The 16,248-nt window shown below is 42.8% G+C and overlaps 4 protein-coding genes across 8 annotated transcripts in view; 1 reads left to right on the top strand and 3 right to left on the bottom strand.

Moving 5' to 3' along the window:
* Positions 1–2: 2 nt before the first annotated feature.
* On the bottom strand, positions 3–8,108 carry LOC6497112 (beta-1,3-glucosyltransferase). Its single transcript, XM_001962695.4, has 7 exons — positions 7,511–8,108; positions 7,316–7,452; positions 6,921–7,227; positions 6,210–6,342; positions 5,486–5,639; positions 4,633–5,158; positions 3–149 (listed from the first exon to the last, which is right to left on the bottom strand). Exons 1-6 carry the CDS (start codon positions 7,931–7,933, stop codon positions 4,642–4,644), a joined length of 1,671 nt encoding a protein of 556 aa, XP_001962731.3. The 5' UTR covers positions 7,934–8,108; the 3' UTR covers positions 3–149; positions 4,633–4,641.
* Positions 8,109–8,431: 323 nt separating this feature from the next.
* On the bottom strand, positions 8,432–10,560 carry LOC6497111 (myotubularin-related protein 2). The gene is made up of 2 exons (XM_001962696.4): positions 8,876–10,560; positions 8,432–8,820 (listed from the first exon to the last, which is right to left on the bottom strand). Exons 1-2 carry the CDS (start codon positions 10,407–10,409, stop codon positions 8,495–8,497), a joined length of 1,860 nt encoding a protein of 619 aa, XP_001962732.1. The 5' UTR covers positions 10,410–10,560; the 3' UTR covers positions 8,432–8,494.
* A 219-nt stretch (positions 10,561–10,779) lies between these two features.
* Positions 10,780–11,343, top strand: LOC123257341. Its single transcript, XM_044716074.1, has 2 exons — positions 10,780–11,120; positions 11,180–11,343. Exons 1-2 carry the CDS (start codon positions 10,940–10,942, stop codon positions 11,314–11,316), a joined length of 318 nt encoding a protein of 105 aa, XP_044572009.1. The 5' UTR covers positions 10,780–10,939; the 3' UTR covers positions 11,317–11,343.
* A 1,456-nt stretch (positions 11,344–12,799) lies between these two features.
* Positions 12,800–16,248, bottom strand: part of LOC6497110 (laminin subunit alpha-1) — a 66,142-nt gene continuing 62,693 nt past the window's right edge. For 3 of the 5 annotated variants that reach the window (XM_032455169.2, XM_032455170.2, XM_044716632.1), the window contains 5 exons: positions 15,566–16,223; positions 14,007–14,625; positions 13,812–13,945; positions 13,515–13,743; positions 12,808–13,456 (listed from right to left, as the gene is read on the bottom strand). In XM_032455169.2, coding sequence (XP_032311060.1) covers positions 13,302–13,456; positions 13,515–13,743; positions 13,812–13,945; positions 14,007–14,625; positions 15,566–16,223 — 1,795 coding nt within the window. In that variant the 3' untranslated portion in view covers positions 12,808–13,301. Of the gene's footprint in view, positions 13,457–13,514; positions 13,744–13,811; positions 13,946–14,006; positions 14,626–14,770; positions 15,408–15,565; positions 16,224–16,248 lie in introns of those variants that run through there. The other 2 variants (XM_001962698.4, XM_032455168.2) reach the window with 2 other exon arrangements.

Here is a 16,248-nt window from a genome sequence, read left to right as displayed (position 1 = left end):
TTTTCTATAATTTTGATTTATTTATGTGTATAACATCACTTTCTATATACTAATTATAACTATTAATACAAGTTCGTTGATACTTCCTATTTTCCCTCCAAAATAAGATTTCTAGTTTCCTTAGGAACCAAATTGTACAACAGAGGAATCTGAAAGTATAAAAAGTTAAATTGTTCAAGTTAAATTATTCATATTTCATAGCAATTCATATTTTTTGTATTTTTTGTTTCTTGGTCAATAACAAGAACCAATCCAAAAGGATCTAAAAGATTTTACCGCAAAAGAAGGCTTTAAAAGTATACACTGGGTCATGTTCTACGTGCCCATAATATAAAAAGCTTCTTTATGACAAATAAATATGAAATTATAAATTTAAAAGCATGTCACGTGCTAACCATCGAGTTTCAAGAATTTACTTCACTAATGCCAGAGCCTTGACTAATTAGTGCGTGCTCCTGAAACCATGAAGTCCTGGCGCAACCCCAAAGCAGCAGCTTGAGTACAATTACAAATAAAAAATGCTGGATTTCTTTTAAAATATGTACTACTCCCCATGTTTATGAGAATATGTGGGGTGTCTGTGAGAATATTTGCTAGTGTTCATTAAAAATATTCGCTTAGCTGATGCAGAAATTATGAGGAACAAAATTTAACGAAAGGATATACATATATATTTTTTGAAATCATTAAATATTAAAGACCAATCTTACTTAAGAGACCTTTTGAAGTAGTTCTCAGATAGTAAACTCGAAGTAGTAAACTCATTCATAACAATTTAAAAATAATAAATCTATTTATTTTTTATAAAACCTTTGTTTAAATTGTAGTGTCTAAATTGAGTTTTTCTGTTTGGCCAATTGTGCGTAAAATATCCTGAGCCATTTTCGTCGCAGCCATGATTTACGGTCCATAGGAGTTGGCCATTTGTGCTGCAATCACATTTTCAACCCCAAAAACGAATCAAGGTTTGTGGTATTTTCATGGACGTTAAAAATTTTGATTTCGTTTGTGGAAATTTTAGAAAATGCAATAGCGTTTCGCTAATTTACGGCGCCACGTGGAGCTTATACATATTTGTTGAGGTATTTTGAGGAATACGTGCTGGGAAAGTTTTTTTTAACTAGTCCTTTTACAAAATATGTGAATAATTATGTGAGAAAAGACACCCCTTAAAAATTATCATTTATACTCTTGTGATATCCTTTTACCGACCCCTGATAGCTCACCATTATCATTAAACAACGAAAATACCCCAAAATAATAGTAATAAATACGCGGAAATGTTCCCAACTGCTTTTGATAACCTCTCATTAGAATCCTTGCCATGCCTGCCACGCCTTCTCCGATGGCGTTGCGTCGATAAGTAACCAATCGGGTCAACAATACGCCCAGGACCCTCATTTCAACACGGACCTTGGCTAAGGGGCAGTTGCAAAAGTTTGGACAAAGGGTCCCACAACTTGGCTCATTAATTATGGAAAGCCAAAAGAAAATAAACTGCGCTCAAGGAAAATTTGTCAAGGACTTCGACGTCTCGACACTATTGTTGAGTTCAATTGCTTGTTTGCCATTTCCGGGTGTATTAGCCATGATTTACCAATTTATTAATGTCATTAGCGAACTTTGCTACTCTTGATGACTAAACTACCAACATAATTAATCATTAATATGTTTTTATTGTTTATACATTTTATATACCTTAAGGTCATAGAAGCCAAGAGGTAGATGCTTCTCAAGATATGGCCAAAAGTAATTTATCATTGATAATTCTTACAAGAAAGTGAGACACGACTCCGATGGCAGAACCAATTTAAAGTAAATTAGCGCAGCCTCAAATTCCTGTCGATTCCGGCAATTCCTGGCCTGGGGTTGGAGAAGGGGACTACGCAGGTGGGTGGGCTTTACGCCAAACAATTGTGGCAACTCAACTTGTCCGAAACTTTGCACACACATGTCGCCGTCTCCGTGGCTGTGGTGGCCTTTTATTCCCTATCAGATCACGTACGGGCGCGTGGCTTAGAGTCCTGTTTCCCTTTCCCTGGTGCCCACCCCCCGAGTCCTGCCAACAAAGAGGAGAAGGCCCTGGGCTAAGGGAAAATAGTGCAGACGTTGCGCCTTGGAATTTATTGCACGTGGTAAGTTGGTTAGATGGGTTGGACTGCAGATTAGACGCCCTGATAGACACAAAATGCTTTTCCTCGAGTTAAACTTAAGTTTAGACATGGACTTGAATTTATTGCACGTTAACTGCGCCCCTGAAACGGGGCAGGACGAGGCCGGACTCCGAAGGATGACATGCTTTCTGTTTGACTTGAAAGTGTTGCCTACATTCCAGCGTTCTAACATAATCCAGATGTCAGTGGAGTACATTGCGAAGGTTTAGTCCTTGCTGCTTGCTAAACTGCATCTATATGAACATTGAATATCAAAATTGAATATCAAAACTAATTTGCGTTAAAATAGTTGAATACCTTCATCGTCCACAGCACTTTCGAGCAGCTATGCAAAATTTAAACATGAAACTAAAACAATTATCTAAACTCAACTGGGAACTGGACGCCAAGTTGCTCCCCCAAACGAAACAAACACGAAAGTCCTGCATGGAACTTAGCCGGGTCGCAAAATACTCGAAAATCCTTCGGGATTTTGTGCACATTTTGTAAGACGAATTTTTTAAACAATTCCTTCCCATGCTTGATTTCTTTCTTTTGCATTTTTTGACTTGCTGACTCGAGGGCGGTTACTTAAATTTTCCTATGGTTTAACTTTTTGATATTTTGAGCCAGATTAAAGAAGCTTACAATTCGCACAATGGGATGCGAGACTTGGAAAAGGTTTATTTGTCAATAAGAGGAAATATTTTATTTGTATACAAATTGTTGATAGTTATCCGAATGAGATACAATGAAGAATAAATATATCAAATATTTTTTAGTCATCAATCATGATTTCAAAAAACCCACTGTAAGCCTCCACCCGGTTGGACCTTCGTTGATGTGACATTGCTTAGCATAATCTACTTTCGAGTAGCCACAAGCAACACCCATGTGTCCGTTTAATCTTTGCTAGTTCGTATTTGTGTGTGCGTGAGAGTCCTGCCGCAGGACAAACTGTAATTTTATGCAAAGAAAATTCTGTAAAACGTTGTACTCCTCAAGATTATGGGTTTATTGTCAGGCTGCCATTTTATGCTAGATTATATGAATTTTAAAGTCATGTTTTTGTATATAAGAACTACATTTTTTGTTTATTTGAAATATAAATTAAGTATAACTGGTAGTCCCTTGCTAATTTTCCACCCAACAACTCCATGTTTGTCCCACATAGTTTTAAAAACTTCGTGGAAGAAGTAAAGTCTTTAGCTCGGTCAGATGCAGAATTTATTTTGCTGCAAGCTGTTCATTAAATTTTGTTTTAAATGCCGGCTCCCGCAGTGGCAGTGTCGCCATGCGGTTGTTGCGCCAGAATTCCTTCATTGAAAAATCCACAACTAATTAGGAAGCCTTCAGGAAGTAAAATGGAGAAAGGCACGTAAATGAAAGTGCGACAGGACCTTGCAGTTGGATAAGATTTGAGACTTTACTTTAAAAGAGCTGTAGCTTCAAGAAATAAATAAATGTCCTTAATATCCTTGATGGTAAAACATAAATGGGCGTTTAATATTTCAATCACAGCTGTCAGTAAATTGACACATTTTTCACCTGATTTGCTTGAAAGTTTTCACTAATTGTCACCTACAAAAGAGACCTGCGAAGACCATTGACATGCATTTGAATAATTAATGCCGATTGGTGGGAGAAAGTGACAAAGGCGTTCCACATAAATAAAATATACGTTGCATGAATGGCGAGCAAATGCAAACGTGATTTGATTACTTGACTCGGCTCTATCTGCGTGATATTAAAGTCAATACAGTAAGTGTCCGGAAGCGGACGAGGTGGAGCAGCCACCCCAATGGCCAAGGTAACCATTTGAAAAAGTCACTCAAGCGAAAGCTGTTGATGTCCTTTAATGCAAAGCACTTCCACAGGTCGTTCAAAATTTGCATTTAATGAGGTTTTAGTTTAGGAGGAATATCCTCGCAAACTGCTAAGGAATTCAATTAAATGTAAATTGTATGCGAGTTGCGGGGACATTGATCTGGGAATCAGGAATTATCCTTCGCGAACTTTAGTCTTAAATAAATAAAAGAAGGTAGTATTCTTAAGAGTGTCCTTATGCCTCAGCAATCTTCTTTGATTTCACAGGTTGGTAACCTCTTAAATTACTTATTCCTTTGCAACCATGTAGAGCATGTATTAGCATATCCTGACCTAGCATCAAGGAACATCGCAACCGCATTTGAGCATTTTCACTAATTAAACTGACACGAAAGCCGCAATACACACACATAAGTACACGGCTTAGGGTAATGCCCATCGCAACGCGACACCTGGCATACCTTTTTCGTCTATTTAAAATGAGATTTCGTGTGCTTGGCATTCGCTTGATGGCAGTCTGCAGATTGGTTTTCAGGCTCAGCCCCACCACTCCTAGCTAGTACCCCCATTCCCGCCGACAAGTTGCGGCGGCAACTTTTGTCCAACTGTCACCTGCAGAGTCGTTTGTTGTTTTTTTTTAATTAGCACTCACCTGAGCGAACTAGAGATCCAAATGCTTGTCATGCGAATCCAGAGGATACATCTCGCCGCCTCCAGGCAGGAGCAGCTGAGCAGCGTCGTTGGGATGAAGCCGTGGCTTGGCCACCCCAAGCGGAGCACTTCTATTGCCACCACTACTGCCACCGTGTAGCCATTGTCGGTAGGTCTGCTCCGGCTCCATGTTCCAGAATTTATGAAAGGACACTGGTGGCTGCAGCTGCAGCAGTTCGCACGCATAGTCCTGCGGCCGGGCCTGATGCATTCCGGCAACTGGTACCGCCGCTACGCCCAGCGCCTGCAGGCAGTAGCCCAGGATCATGTCGTCCGGAGCATTGTCACTCGGACAACTGCAGCGCTCGACGACGAGGCGCACCAGGGGCAGGCTGAGCAGGATTCCGGCTCCTCCCGTGTGGTAGTTGAAGCCATCCGGGGCATGCAGGCGGTAGCCGTAGCGCTGTCCCAGATACATGAGCTCCCTGTGGTCGTGGTAGCTCAACAGTTCACTTAGCCGGGGCACACTGTGCTTTCGTCGATGGGAGTGGAAGTGGGTGGAGAAGAAACATTGCGTGTACAGGATAAGAACGATTTATCAATAAAAATATTTTAATTGAATGCGCCTTCATGCATTCAATCCGGAAAAATAAAAATGGAATGATGTTCCTGCCGACAGGAGTTGTTTTGATTGGGTTTCGATGTGATACGAAGGCAAGGATATTGAAGGATCTAATAGGGAATTAAAATATAATAATTAAAATGTTTATAAAATATAAAGTACTTGGAATCTAGATGTTTAAAAATCCTTCCAATCTTAACTCAATCTTAAAGGATATATCCTTGAAACCCACCTCAGCAGCGTATCATCGTCGACGAGCATGAGCCAGCGTATGTCCATTTGCTGGCCGATATCCTTGAGGGATAATTGTAAAATTGCCATTGTTTTGGCACAATGTCCTGTCTGGACGTTCGGTATGCCAGTGCTGATTGTCGGTATGCTGACGTCTGTTGTGGTTTTTTGGAGGAGAATGGGGAATCGCAAAGTCAAATCAATGAATATTCAATAAGTTGGACTCCTGGGCGAATAGTGCACTGGGGGGTTGATGCAACAGGGGGCGGAGGTGAATTGTGTGGCACACACAAACACTCACCCACTCATCCACATTCTGGGTTATGCATGTGAGCAGGTGTGTTTTGTTTACCTGTCACTCTGCCTCATCATGTTTTTGTTAATGTGATGCGTCTACATACATATATGTTCAGGGTGGTTCTTGTTTAAATCATGCCTTTTAATACTTATTATCCTTAAGTTTATAACTAGTATGAATTAAATCCTCAGATTAAACCATTGAACTTATAGTATTTTATGTTTTAATTTTAAAACTGTCATACGGGTGGTATGAGTAACATTTTTATAAAATCAAATAAAGTCATATAACTTTAAAGTTTTAAACAGAACCATTTAAGAACCACCCTAACGCATGTGTGTGTTGCCTCCATCCCACCCACCTTCTTGCCCCGACAGAATCACCCACATTTGCATTAATTGCCCGCTCATTGTCACCACTTGCTCACCTGCCACGTCGCTGTAGTATCTCCGGTTCCTGGCGTCGCCTGCCCAGGTGCGTTCGACTATCGGAATTCGTTCCTTATGGAATTTCGCACAGGTTTTGATTGCGAAATATATATGTGATCCTGTTGTATGAAACTGTGCATGTTTGCCAGTGGGGGTGAAAATGGAAGAGAGGTGGAAGGTGAGGTCGATAAGCATCAAGTCGAAGCCGATACTGAATTTATGGTTATGTAGGATTGAAATACTAATTGCTAGGAGGGGTGCATGCTACCAGAAAACCGCATGGGATTCTTGTTTTCCTGGCATTTGCACTTTAAAGTTGAAACTCTTAACTGGGGTCTCGTTCCCATGTCGTTGAGGATGGTAGATACTAAAATATCTTACAGAAGGCCAATCAGAACTTAAACTTTAAAACTTCATAGTTAAATTAATGAATAAAAGGATAATAGCAGGAGAGGTTTTTTAGGATTTCCAGAATTGATAGATTATCTAGAAGATTTCCTAAATATATTTCTTACTTTTCCTTCTTTAAATATTTGTTTTAAAACTATGTTGAGAAGGAGGAAAGTATTTTTACACAATTTAGAGCATCGGAATATAAACAAATTTAAAGGCACTTTTCAAAACACTTTCTATCTTAATCAAAAACCTGTTAAGATGATATATGGGCCTGGAAAATAATTCCGCTACAACAAGGGCATAAATAAACTCACACAGCGCTCCTTCCGATGCCCCAGAGTCGAGGGCAGCCAGCCAGATGGCTCCTCCGATGCTGCATGCATTGCACATGGAGGAGGAGGAGCGACTCTGGTCACAATCTCCGAGGATTTCCTTGCCCCAGCCGTGGGACAAATGTAGGCGGCATTTTTCAGAATGATTTTCCCAGACATGGCAGCTCCGTGCCGCGGGTCCTGCGACAAGTTGTCGAAAATGAAGCGCGCCAGCTCATGAGATGCATCGATGGAGAACTCGCTGGGACGGCTACTGTTGTGGGCATTAGGGGCAGTAAGCTCCACAAGCCTTTAAAGATACGTGGAGGTTTTCTCATAATAAAATACTTACCTATTACCTTACTTTTGGTTGAAAAATATGACTACCAACACCTTACCTTCGTAGCAAGACACCTGTGAAAATAATTCCGGCTCTGAGCATTGGATACGGAAACCACTGCGGGTTCTTATAATGGGCAAAGTGATGGACAATGGTGGCCTCCGTATCATACAGGGCGTGTCCATAATAAGCAAGCTGAAGAAAAGATGATTACCCAATCTCCGCCACAGGCAACACCCAAGAGATAGCTCACCTCCGCCGGGTTTTGGCGACGAAGTTGCTCGAGCAGGTCGCGCAGGGAAGCCACATGTGTGTTGTATTGACACCAAATAATCCATTCCGTGTGCGCCTTTATGAGACGTGTCTGGCCTCCCAAATGAGGCAGTGCGTCCAGCACTGTCCAGTAATTGAAAAGCTCGTGCATCACATGCACATTAAGGACATAATCCCCGGGGACCGTCCCAGCCTGTTCCATTTGCAGATGCTGGACTTGAATGTTTTCTAATAAGCTGAAGCACTCTGCCTGGGCATGACGTGGATACGGCGGACAGGCGATAACCAGGAGCACTTCCCGAGAGGGATCCCCCTCAGGAGAGCCAAGACCACAGCTTATAAAACACAAAAACCACAGAACCACATGACTTTCAACAGTCATTGCCACGCGGTGCGACAACATTACTAATTTTATTTGAAGGTTTTTAAATTTATTTTTTTAAATTGAAAAAATCCATTTAGAGGCGAAACGCGTCCTGCCAATTGAACGTGCGAATAGGTACTGAGGCAGCAGTGATTTAATTTTGGCGCAAAGCCGAAATTAAGTGTGACTGTTGGACGTGGGTGCGGGGTTTTGGGGTGCGAAGTCCTACGCGCAGGCGTCTCCTTGGAGCTGAGTTTATGAATGAAACGTCCAGGTGCACGCCACAGGTTGGCCATGCTTACCAACTTTATTATCATTAAACCCCATTTCTTTGTCATTTCTATGATATATCTTTTTTTTGGAAGGATTATTATATTCTTAAGGAATGACAGCGTTCTCCGATTATATTTGGTTAATGATACAAGGCAGTTGTTATGTTAAAGTAGTTTAAATTAAAACTAGATTTGGTAAGTTAATTGCAAATTTCACAAGCATTATCCCTCCCGGCCAAACGAACTCTTGTCATACGAGGTATAGTTGATACTAGGTCACATAAAATATATTTATCCGTACGTTTAGAAAGGAATTCAATGAATACTATTAGTGCATGGGCGATGCCAATCGAGTCGTTGTCTGCATGCTGTTGCTGCGATTGGTTAGCTTGAGCCGCAGCTCGTTGACTTGCTTGAAGAGCTGATCCTGCCTGGAGAGAAGCTCTCGTGTGCGCAGGAAGCCATGCTGGGGAGCACTCAGGCCTGGGTTCCACCGGCAATACAGACCCTTCCACAATCGCAGCGTTCGCACACTGGCGTTGGGCCGCAGAACCAGCTCCGGTCCATGAGTAAACGATGGAAACAGGGGGTTCAAATACTGATCCAGAGAGGAGTTAATGTGGGTCCACAGAGATACGGTTTTGTGTTTCAAGTCTGCAGGAAATTCAGATTAGTTTTTATAGGGAACACCTATTGAAGAATAACTCACCTTCGGCTACCCGTTCGGCTTCAGTGTTGCAGAGAAACGTGCCGAACCGGCAGGAGTACAGATGATCCACGATGGTTATGAGGAAGTGCTCGTTGAACTCGAAGGCGTTGCTGTACTGCTGACTGACCTGCCAAACACAGTCTATAAACTGAAGAAATACTGGCGAGCGGTCCGCATCTGAGTGCTTGTTGTCGCCATGGCCCACTCGCTGCTGGAACTTATGGCCGAAGGAGAGCCACTCCTTCTCGATCAAAACCTCGAAGCCCCGAACTGTACGGTAGTAGGGATCGAGCAGCAACATGGATAAGGCAGTAAGCTGGGCAGTGCGATCCCAGCCGTCCGAGCAGTGCACCACGACCGAGGTACTCAAGGTCTCGACCTTGTCAACAATTCTAACGGCGCCAGCGAGGATGCAACGGATGTGTTTCAGCCACAGGGTGTTGTCGATGGCCGTCTGCCACTTCGAGTCGTCTGTGGTGGGAAAGCAGGCCTCCTTCACCTTGCGAAGACTCTCCCGCATTACGTGGATATTGTGAATATCCAGAAAATTGATTTCCACAATCTTGTAGGCATCTTCCGATTCATAGCCGCCTCCCTTGGCTTTGTTGGCGATGGCATTGGCGCTGGGACGTGCGTCCATGATGGTCAGTTTATCCGATTGGGCGTTGGCCTCCATAATATAGCTAAGATAGGTTTCGTCGTCCGCATTTCGCTTGCCACTCACACCAACCAGAGGCTGGGAGCATCGTGTTATGGTTGCCTGCGTCCGGGGATTCATCCACGAGAGCACTGGAAGGCGGCATCGGGAACGGAACTGAGCCACTCGACGTAGAAAATCATCAGATGCAGCTTTGGGAACAGCCCACACGGCCGGATAGCTATCGCAAACCGCGTACGATTCGTTTATCTTGGTCGCCCGCCACATATCATTCGGCACACCCAGGCGCCGCAGCTCAGCCAGCGGCTCGTAGACTGCCCAGCCGTCCCAGCCACCGTTTCCATTTACGGCATTGGCCGCTGCGTGCGCAAAGGCGAAGAGTCGACCGCTGTAGGACAGCGGGAAAGCATTGGCCTGCAGCTTCTCGAACACCGTCCTGCGCGAGTGATTCTGCTGTTTGTGGGCGAAGCGCAGGTTTCGCATATCCTTGCAGAAAATTTCAATGCCATATGAGTTCTCGCCTCTGGACGTGGCGCCTCCGATTTTCTCCACCCTCGCTATCACACCCAGAGGAACATCTACTATTACGGGGGGCTCCTGGTCACGCAGCGGAAGCGACCGGAAGTACAGGCGGTAGTTGGTAATGGTCAGAGCCCCAAAGACCGGCCCGCGGTAGGGGCAGACGTGGGTCACATCGTTCTTCTGGTCCTGGTCCTCTTCGCCGTCCAAGTAAACAAAGGGCGTGTCGCGCAATATCCCATTCTCTCCGCCTCCGTGCTTGGAGCCCAGGGAACTGGACTTGGAGCTGCTGTCCAGCGAGTTGCTGCTGGCCGTCTTTGAGGCCAACTTGTCGACTGCGCTCGCGCTGGGATCCATTGAGAGGGACAGAAGTGTACGCGGGATCCGTGTTTGGGGTCAGAAATGTATTCTGATTGTAAATTAAATGCGATTTACCAAAACAATGGTACTACCGAGTAGAGCTGCCAGACTTGGAGAACCATGCTGCCAGACTTGGCAGCACTAAAAGTGGTATTTTTTAGGTATTTTTTTTTTGGATCGATAGATTTAAATCAATAGTTTTTTAGGCGGCACATTTAAAAGGTATAGAAAAAATTTCATTCTGGATTTTTATGCAGATTGAAAGCGAATCGATGTACAAATAGTTTAAGGTATTGCGCTCAGGAATCGGATGATTTTTTGAAAGATATAGCCATCGCTGAGGGACCAATTGTCCTTCCATGCATTCTTCACCACTTCTGTAGGGGGTCCCCCAAAAAATTTCACAAAAGATGTATAGCCATCGCTGAGATGGCATCGCATTTTTCACAATTTTGAAGGGATTAACCCAGAAAATTTCAAAATATATCGTAAAAATATTTTATTCTTACCTGGGAGGCTCCGACTCCATGCATTACTCCGGCTCATCGTGGCTTGTGTCCTCATGGGTCTCTGGCCGCCTGGGTCCCGGCAACCAATGCGGTAAACTGGGTGTTGGGTGGTGGTCTGGTGGGCATCATCATGGCCAACCTTCTGTGGGATGTGTTTCTTCGGAGGAGTCACCTTGTGGTCATTGGTTTAGTGATCTTTGTAAGTAATTTTCATGGCTTTTAGTGGATATTTTGTATGTAACTTACTCTTTCTTGCAGGCTTTCCTCTGCTACACCTAGCTGTCGTCGCATCCCTTGGTCCGGCCATTTTCATGGTGGGCGCCTCCTATGCCGGCTGTGATCGTGTCCTTGTCGTCGTTATCTTCACCATCTTCATGGGTCTTATATCCATCTGAAACTATACGCATATTCCTGGCGGTATGCTGTCAGAAAATTAAAAAAAAAAAATTACAAAAAAAATACAACAAAATATGTACAACAAACAGTACAATAACAACAACAAAAAACAATAAACATTGAAAAAACAAGAAACAAAATTAACACAAAAAAAAAATATTTTATTTTCAATTTTCGGGCTTGCTTAAGTGCAACCTATGAGAATCGAGGAGGAGGGCGCTATTTTATTAATTAATTTTTTTAATTTTATTAATTGAATTCCTACCAAATTCAACGATCTTCAGCAATGTTTTTATATGCAAACTAACGGTAAAATTATACTCTTCATTGCTAATCCACTTCAGTGTGCCCTTAAAGTTAGGCAACGGAAATATGAGTGTTTACATTTTAAGATTTATAATTTGTAAACAAACACGTTTTCCTATCAAAATTATGGAATTATTAGGTTGTTTGAAAAGCTTCAAATATATTTAACAGTTATATAGCCTACTTATTAAAAAAAAAATAATAAAAACATAAAAAAATGTCAACAATACTTAAAGAAATGTTATAAGTATTAATAGTCCTGTTAAACAAAGGCATATATCTTTTCTTTTTTCACCTTTAAGTTTTAGCTAATAGGTCCTTAAAGGACTGAAAATTAATAGTACTATAAATGACACTTTTTTTTTTGCTTCCAAATAAAAAGTAAAATAAGAAAAGTAAAAAGCTTGCTTGATATTAATCACTTTATTTAAAAGTTTGAGGTATTCCGTTCCAAAATCGGATAGAAATTGGCCAAGATATAGTCATCGCTGGAGCTGGGGGCTGGGATTGCGCATCCCAGCATCATTTTGAAGGGGATAGCACAGAAAATTGGATGAAAAATCTAAAAAATATTTCGTTCTTAGATTTTGATGCAGAATGATGGAGAATCGATCCACAATTCGTTTAAGGTATTCTGTACCAGAATCGGATGGAAATTGGTAAAGATATAGCCATCGCTGGGGGCTATATTGGGCATCCCAGTATTCTTTATCGTTTTGAAGGGATCCCCCAGAAAGTTGGACGAAAAATGTAAAAAATATTTCGTTCTTAGATTTTGATGCAGAAATATGGATAATCGATCCACAATTCGTTTAAGGTATTCTGTACCAGAATCGGAAAGAAATTGGCCAAGATATAGCTATCGCTGGGGGCCATATTGGGCATCCCAGCATTCTTCATCATTTTGAAGGGATCCCCCAGAAAATTGGACGAAAAATGTAAAAAATATTTCGGTCTTAGATTTTGATGCAGAATGATGAAAAATCGATCCACAATTCTGTTCCAGAATCGGATAGAAATTGGCCAAGATATATATATGGGCCATATTGGGCATCCCAGCATTCTTCATCATTTTGAAGGGATCCCCCTTGGCCAGCATTTTTCATCAGGGCATTTTGAAGGGATCCCCCAGAAAATTGGTCGAAAAATGTTAAAAATAGTTCGTTTCCAAAAGCTTTTTTAATGAAATAGTATCGTAGTTTTTATTTGTATTTATCATATTTTAAATTATAATTTATAATGGTAATTAAGTTCTAGATGATCGATTATATTTACAAATGATTCAAATGTTAGCTAAACTTCTTAAGTAATTTTAATTTCCACTGTACCAGAGGAGATTCGTTCATTATTGTACAATGTTTTGAGTAAGTCGTATGCCAAATTAAATACAACTCAAGCCTCTGTTTAAAACATAAAATAAATTAAGAATTTCTAATGAAGTGCGGCATAAATTAGGCGAATAAATAATAAATCAAATTGCGAAGTTCGAAATGCAGTCACTGGCAATGAAATTTGTAATTAAAATTTACAAACAATCAAAACTAATGCTAGAGTAACCTAACTTATATGGCAGTGAAGGGCTAAAAATAACTGGCTCTAAACTCGTTATTGATCACAATACATTTGGAAAAGTTTTGGTGTGGCTTCAACAGGAACCAGAAATGCCCCAGGATGCGAATTAGTTATTATCGCTGGACACGAGGCATTCGCTAAGCAGGACATTCCGCAGATCCTCCATATCGATCCAATCCCGTCTCTCGTTTCGTACGGACACATGGCGGATGCAGCCCTTGAAGTTTTCCCGGGCCATCAGTGATCCACTTGGAGCTACGTCTGTAAATTATGGTTTATTTAATATATTGTATGGCTTGGAATGATTCCTTGACCCTACCTGGCAACCCGCCAATATAGAGAGGCGATCGGGTTTGGACTTTGCCGGAAGTCCTCTGATTGTCCACACTTATTACGGCTGGTAGCTGGTCGATTCGCAGGACGATTTGTTCGCCATCGTACAGAGCGGATACATTGTGCCACTTGTTGTCGCAAAGTGCATATTTGGTGGGCAACTTCGACTCCACCCGCAAAGGAACTCCATCGCCCAGGTCACAGGAGAATATAATCTTTAAACAGAAACATTGTATTTGTTTATGAAATAAGTATCCGAATTAAAAATATTATTTCCACTTACATTGCCATTATATAGCTCTAACGATAAGGCAGGGAAGCCATTTGGTTCGGACACACTCAGCAAAATTCCTGATAGTTCCGAGGTTCGAAATTCCGTTTCCAGGTCCAGGTACTTGCCCACATTAAAGTTTTTTTCTGTAAAAGATTCGGAAATTAGTTTTTCGATTGCCTTTTCAATATTATTCCATAAACTCACTGTAAATGGCGTAGGCATCGCCGGGAAAATAGCTGCCCCGCTCCACGGAAGGAAAGCATTGGCCCACGTTGGAGTGTTTGCCGGGCCGGGCGAGGTCCTGGGTGTAGTTGTTGATGCTGACCCGACGGAGGCATCCCTTGAAGGACTCCAGCCGGGCGTACAGCTCCGCGGAAACCTTGACGGGGGACTGGGGCAACCCGCCGACCAGCAGCAGTTGGGAGGCCCCGATCTTCTTGGGCAGCTTCATCTGGGCGGAGGTCTTCTGCTCGGTGCGCCCGATCTCCACCGACATGGTAACCTTCCGGTCCACACACCCGATGGTGACACGGTGCCACTCGCCGTCGTTTAGCTTGGCGGTCAGCTGAAGTTCGTCCCGCCGACGGCCGCGCACCACCAGGACCAGTTGGCCGTCCTTGAGGAGGAGGGCCACATAGTGTTTGGGCTTCTCCTTGCTGCCAGGGGAAAGGTAGATCATTCCGTTAGGATAGAACGACCGGAAGTCGAAGCTCAGCCGGAAGTTGCGCTGCCAGAAGTGACGATCCGGCAACTTCAGCTGGGAGTAGCTATAGATGTCATCTCCGAACTTGAAGGCGTTCGGTTCGTAGGAATAGCTGCCGATCTGCAAGGAAGAGAGACGCGTAAGTCCGGGTCTGGGTTGACCCCGAATGGAACTTAACTCACCCCGACGACTTTGTGTTAGTTTCTGAGCTTTTGCGCTGCGATCTCTCAGCGAGTTAAAGAATAAAAACTTGGCATGATTTTGTTTGGTTTTCGGTTTGTTATAAAAATGTTTTATTTAAGAAAATGTGATAACAATTAAATGTCCATGTTGCAGTAAGCAAATGTTAATTGTATGATACATTCGTGAAAGCAAAAACGTACACAAAGCGTTGATGAGTGATGTGTATGACTTGAATGTATGACTTGAATAAGATGCTTACAAGCTAGAATGTGCTTTGGAGCCGAACTTATAAAATAGCAAATAAATTGTTATGAAATATTTACAAAATAGTGTCGTATAAAGAGATGAATATTAATTAATATATGGCGCGTTTTGAATAGATGTTGTTATGTGAGGGCCAGGAGCTTAAAACCAATCTTAAAACTAATTCTTGGAGCTATGCGATCGCAAAAGAGTCTCACTCTTAGGAAGTGAACTCTTTTGAGGACCTGCTCTTGCGGGGCCATTATCTTAAACCTTTTAAATGCTAGAACTGAGGTTATATCTTTGATGATGGTTGGTTATATTAATCCACATGTAGACCACATAGAGTAGCTTGTTTGGTTAGCGTTTGTTTTGATTTTTAGGCGAAATTAGTATACAAATGAGCTTTCTTGAAGCGCAGCGCTTGAAGCTTTTAGCGTAGCCGCTTTTGACATAATTGCTTAGCAACTAAAATCCTATAAAAACAGAGAGAAACGATTCAGTTTAAACAGAGTTAGGCAGCCACGTATTTACATGCATTAGATGGAGAGAGCCCAGTCCCAGTTTCCCCCCAGCAATGACCCCTTCAAATATTAAACCGATCCAGACAAATAGTTGCGTTTTGGCCACTTACCCGCTTGCAGCCTTCGGGGGAGGCTGTGAAGCTCTTTCCGATCATGGGCTCCGTCTTGAGCAGGACGTCGTAGAGGCCACTCTTAAGACTGCCCATCAGGGGACCGTTGCGTCCGATCTGAACGTTGGCGAATGTCAGGGCTTCGTTGAAGTTCACAGTTCGATTATTGAACACCACGTCCCGGATGGCCCCCTCCAGATTCACAAAGGTCGGGGCCAGTGGGGTGTAGCTTTCGTGGGGTGGTGCTCCTCCAATGTAGAGTCCTCCGGAATCATGTGGCAAGCTGATCACCGTGGGACTGCCAGTCAGACTGCGCACTTCCTGCAACTCATCGTCCACCATCAGCTCCAACTTGCGGCCCGTCTTGACCAAGTTGACCACATGGAATTCTCCGTCGTTGAGCTGGCTGAAGTTCGAGTACATCTTCACAAAGCTGCGACCGGAATTGACCCATACGTGGAGTTGACCATCAACCAGGCTCATCGAATAGTTGCCCTTAATATCCTTGGCGTCGTAGTCCTCCTGAACTTCGGGGGGATAGGCAGCCAGGAGCAGCAGGCAGTCCGGCTGAAGAGTTCTGAACACCAGGGCGGTATTCGAGCGCTTTCGAAGCGATTGAGATGGTAGCTCCAAATATCCATTGCCCGAGAAGCCAGCCCTAAAGTGGAATAAATAAATTTCAG

The sequence above is a fragment of the Drosophila ananassae genome, chromosome 3R (assembly GCF_017639315.1).
Source record: "Drosophila ananassae strain 14024-0371.13 chromosome 3R, ASM1763931v2, whole genome shotgun sequence".
In the NCBI taxonomy this organism is placed as follows: Eukaryota; Metazoa; Arthropoda; class Insecta; order Diptera; family Drosophilidae; genus Drosophila; species Drosophila ananassae.
Note: the sequence above shows the minus strand (reverse complement) of the source record. Positions and strands in the feature narration are given on the sequence as shown.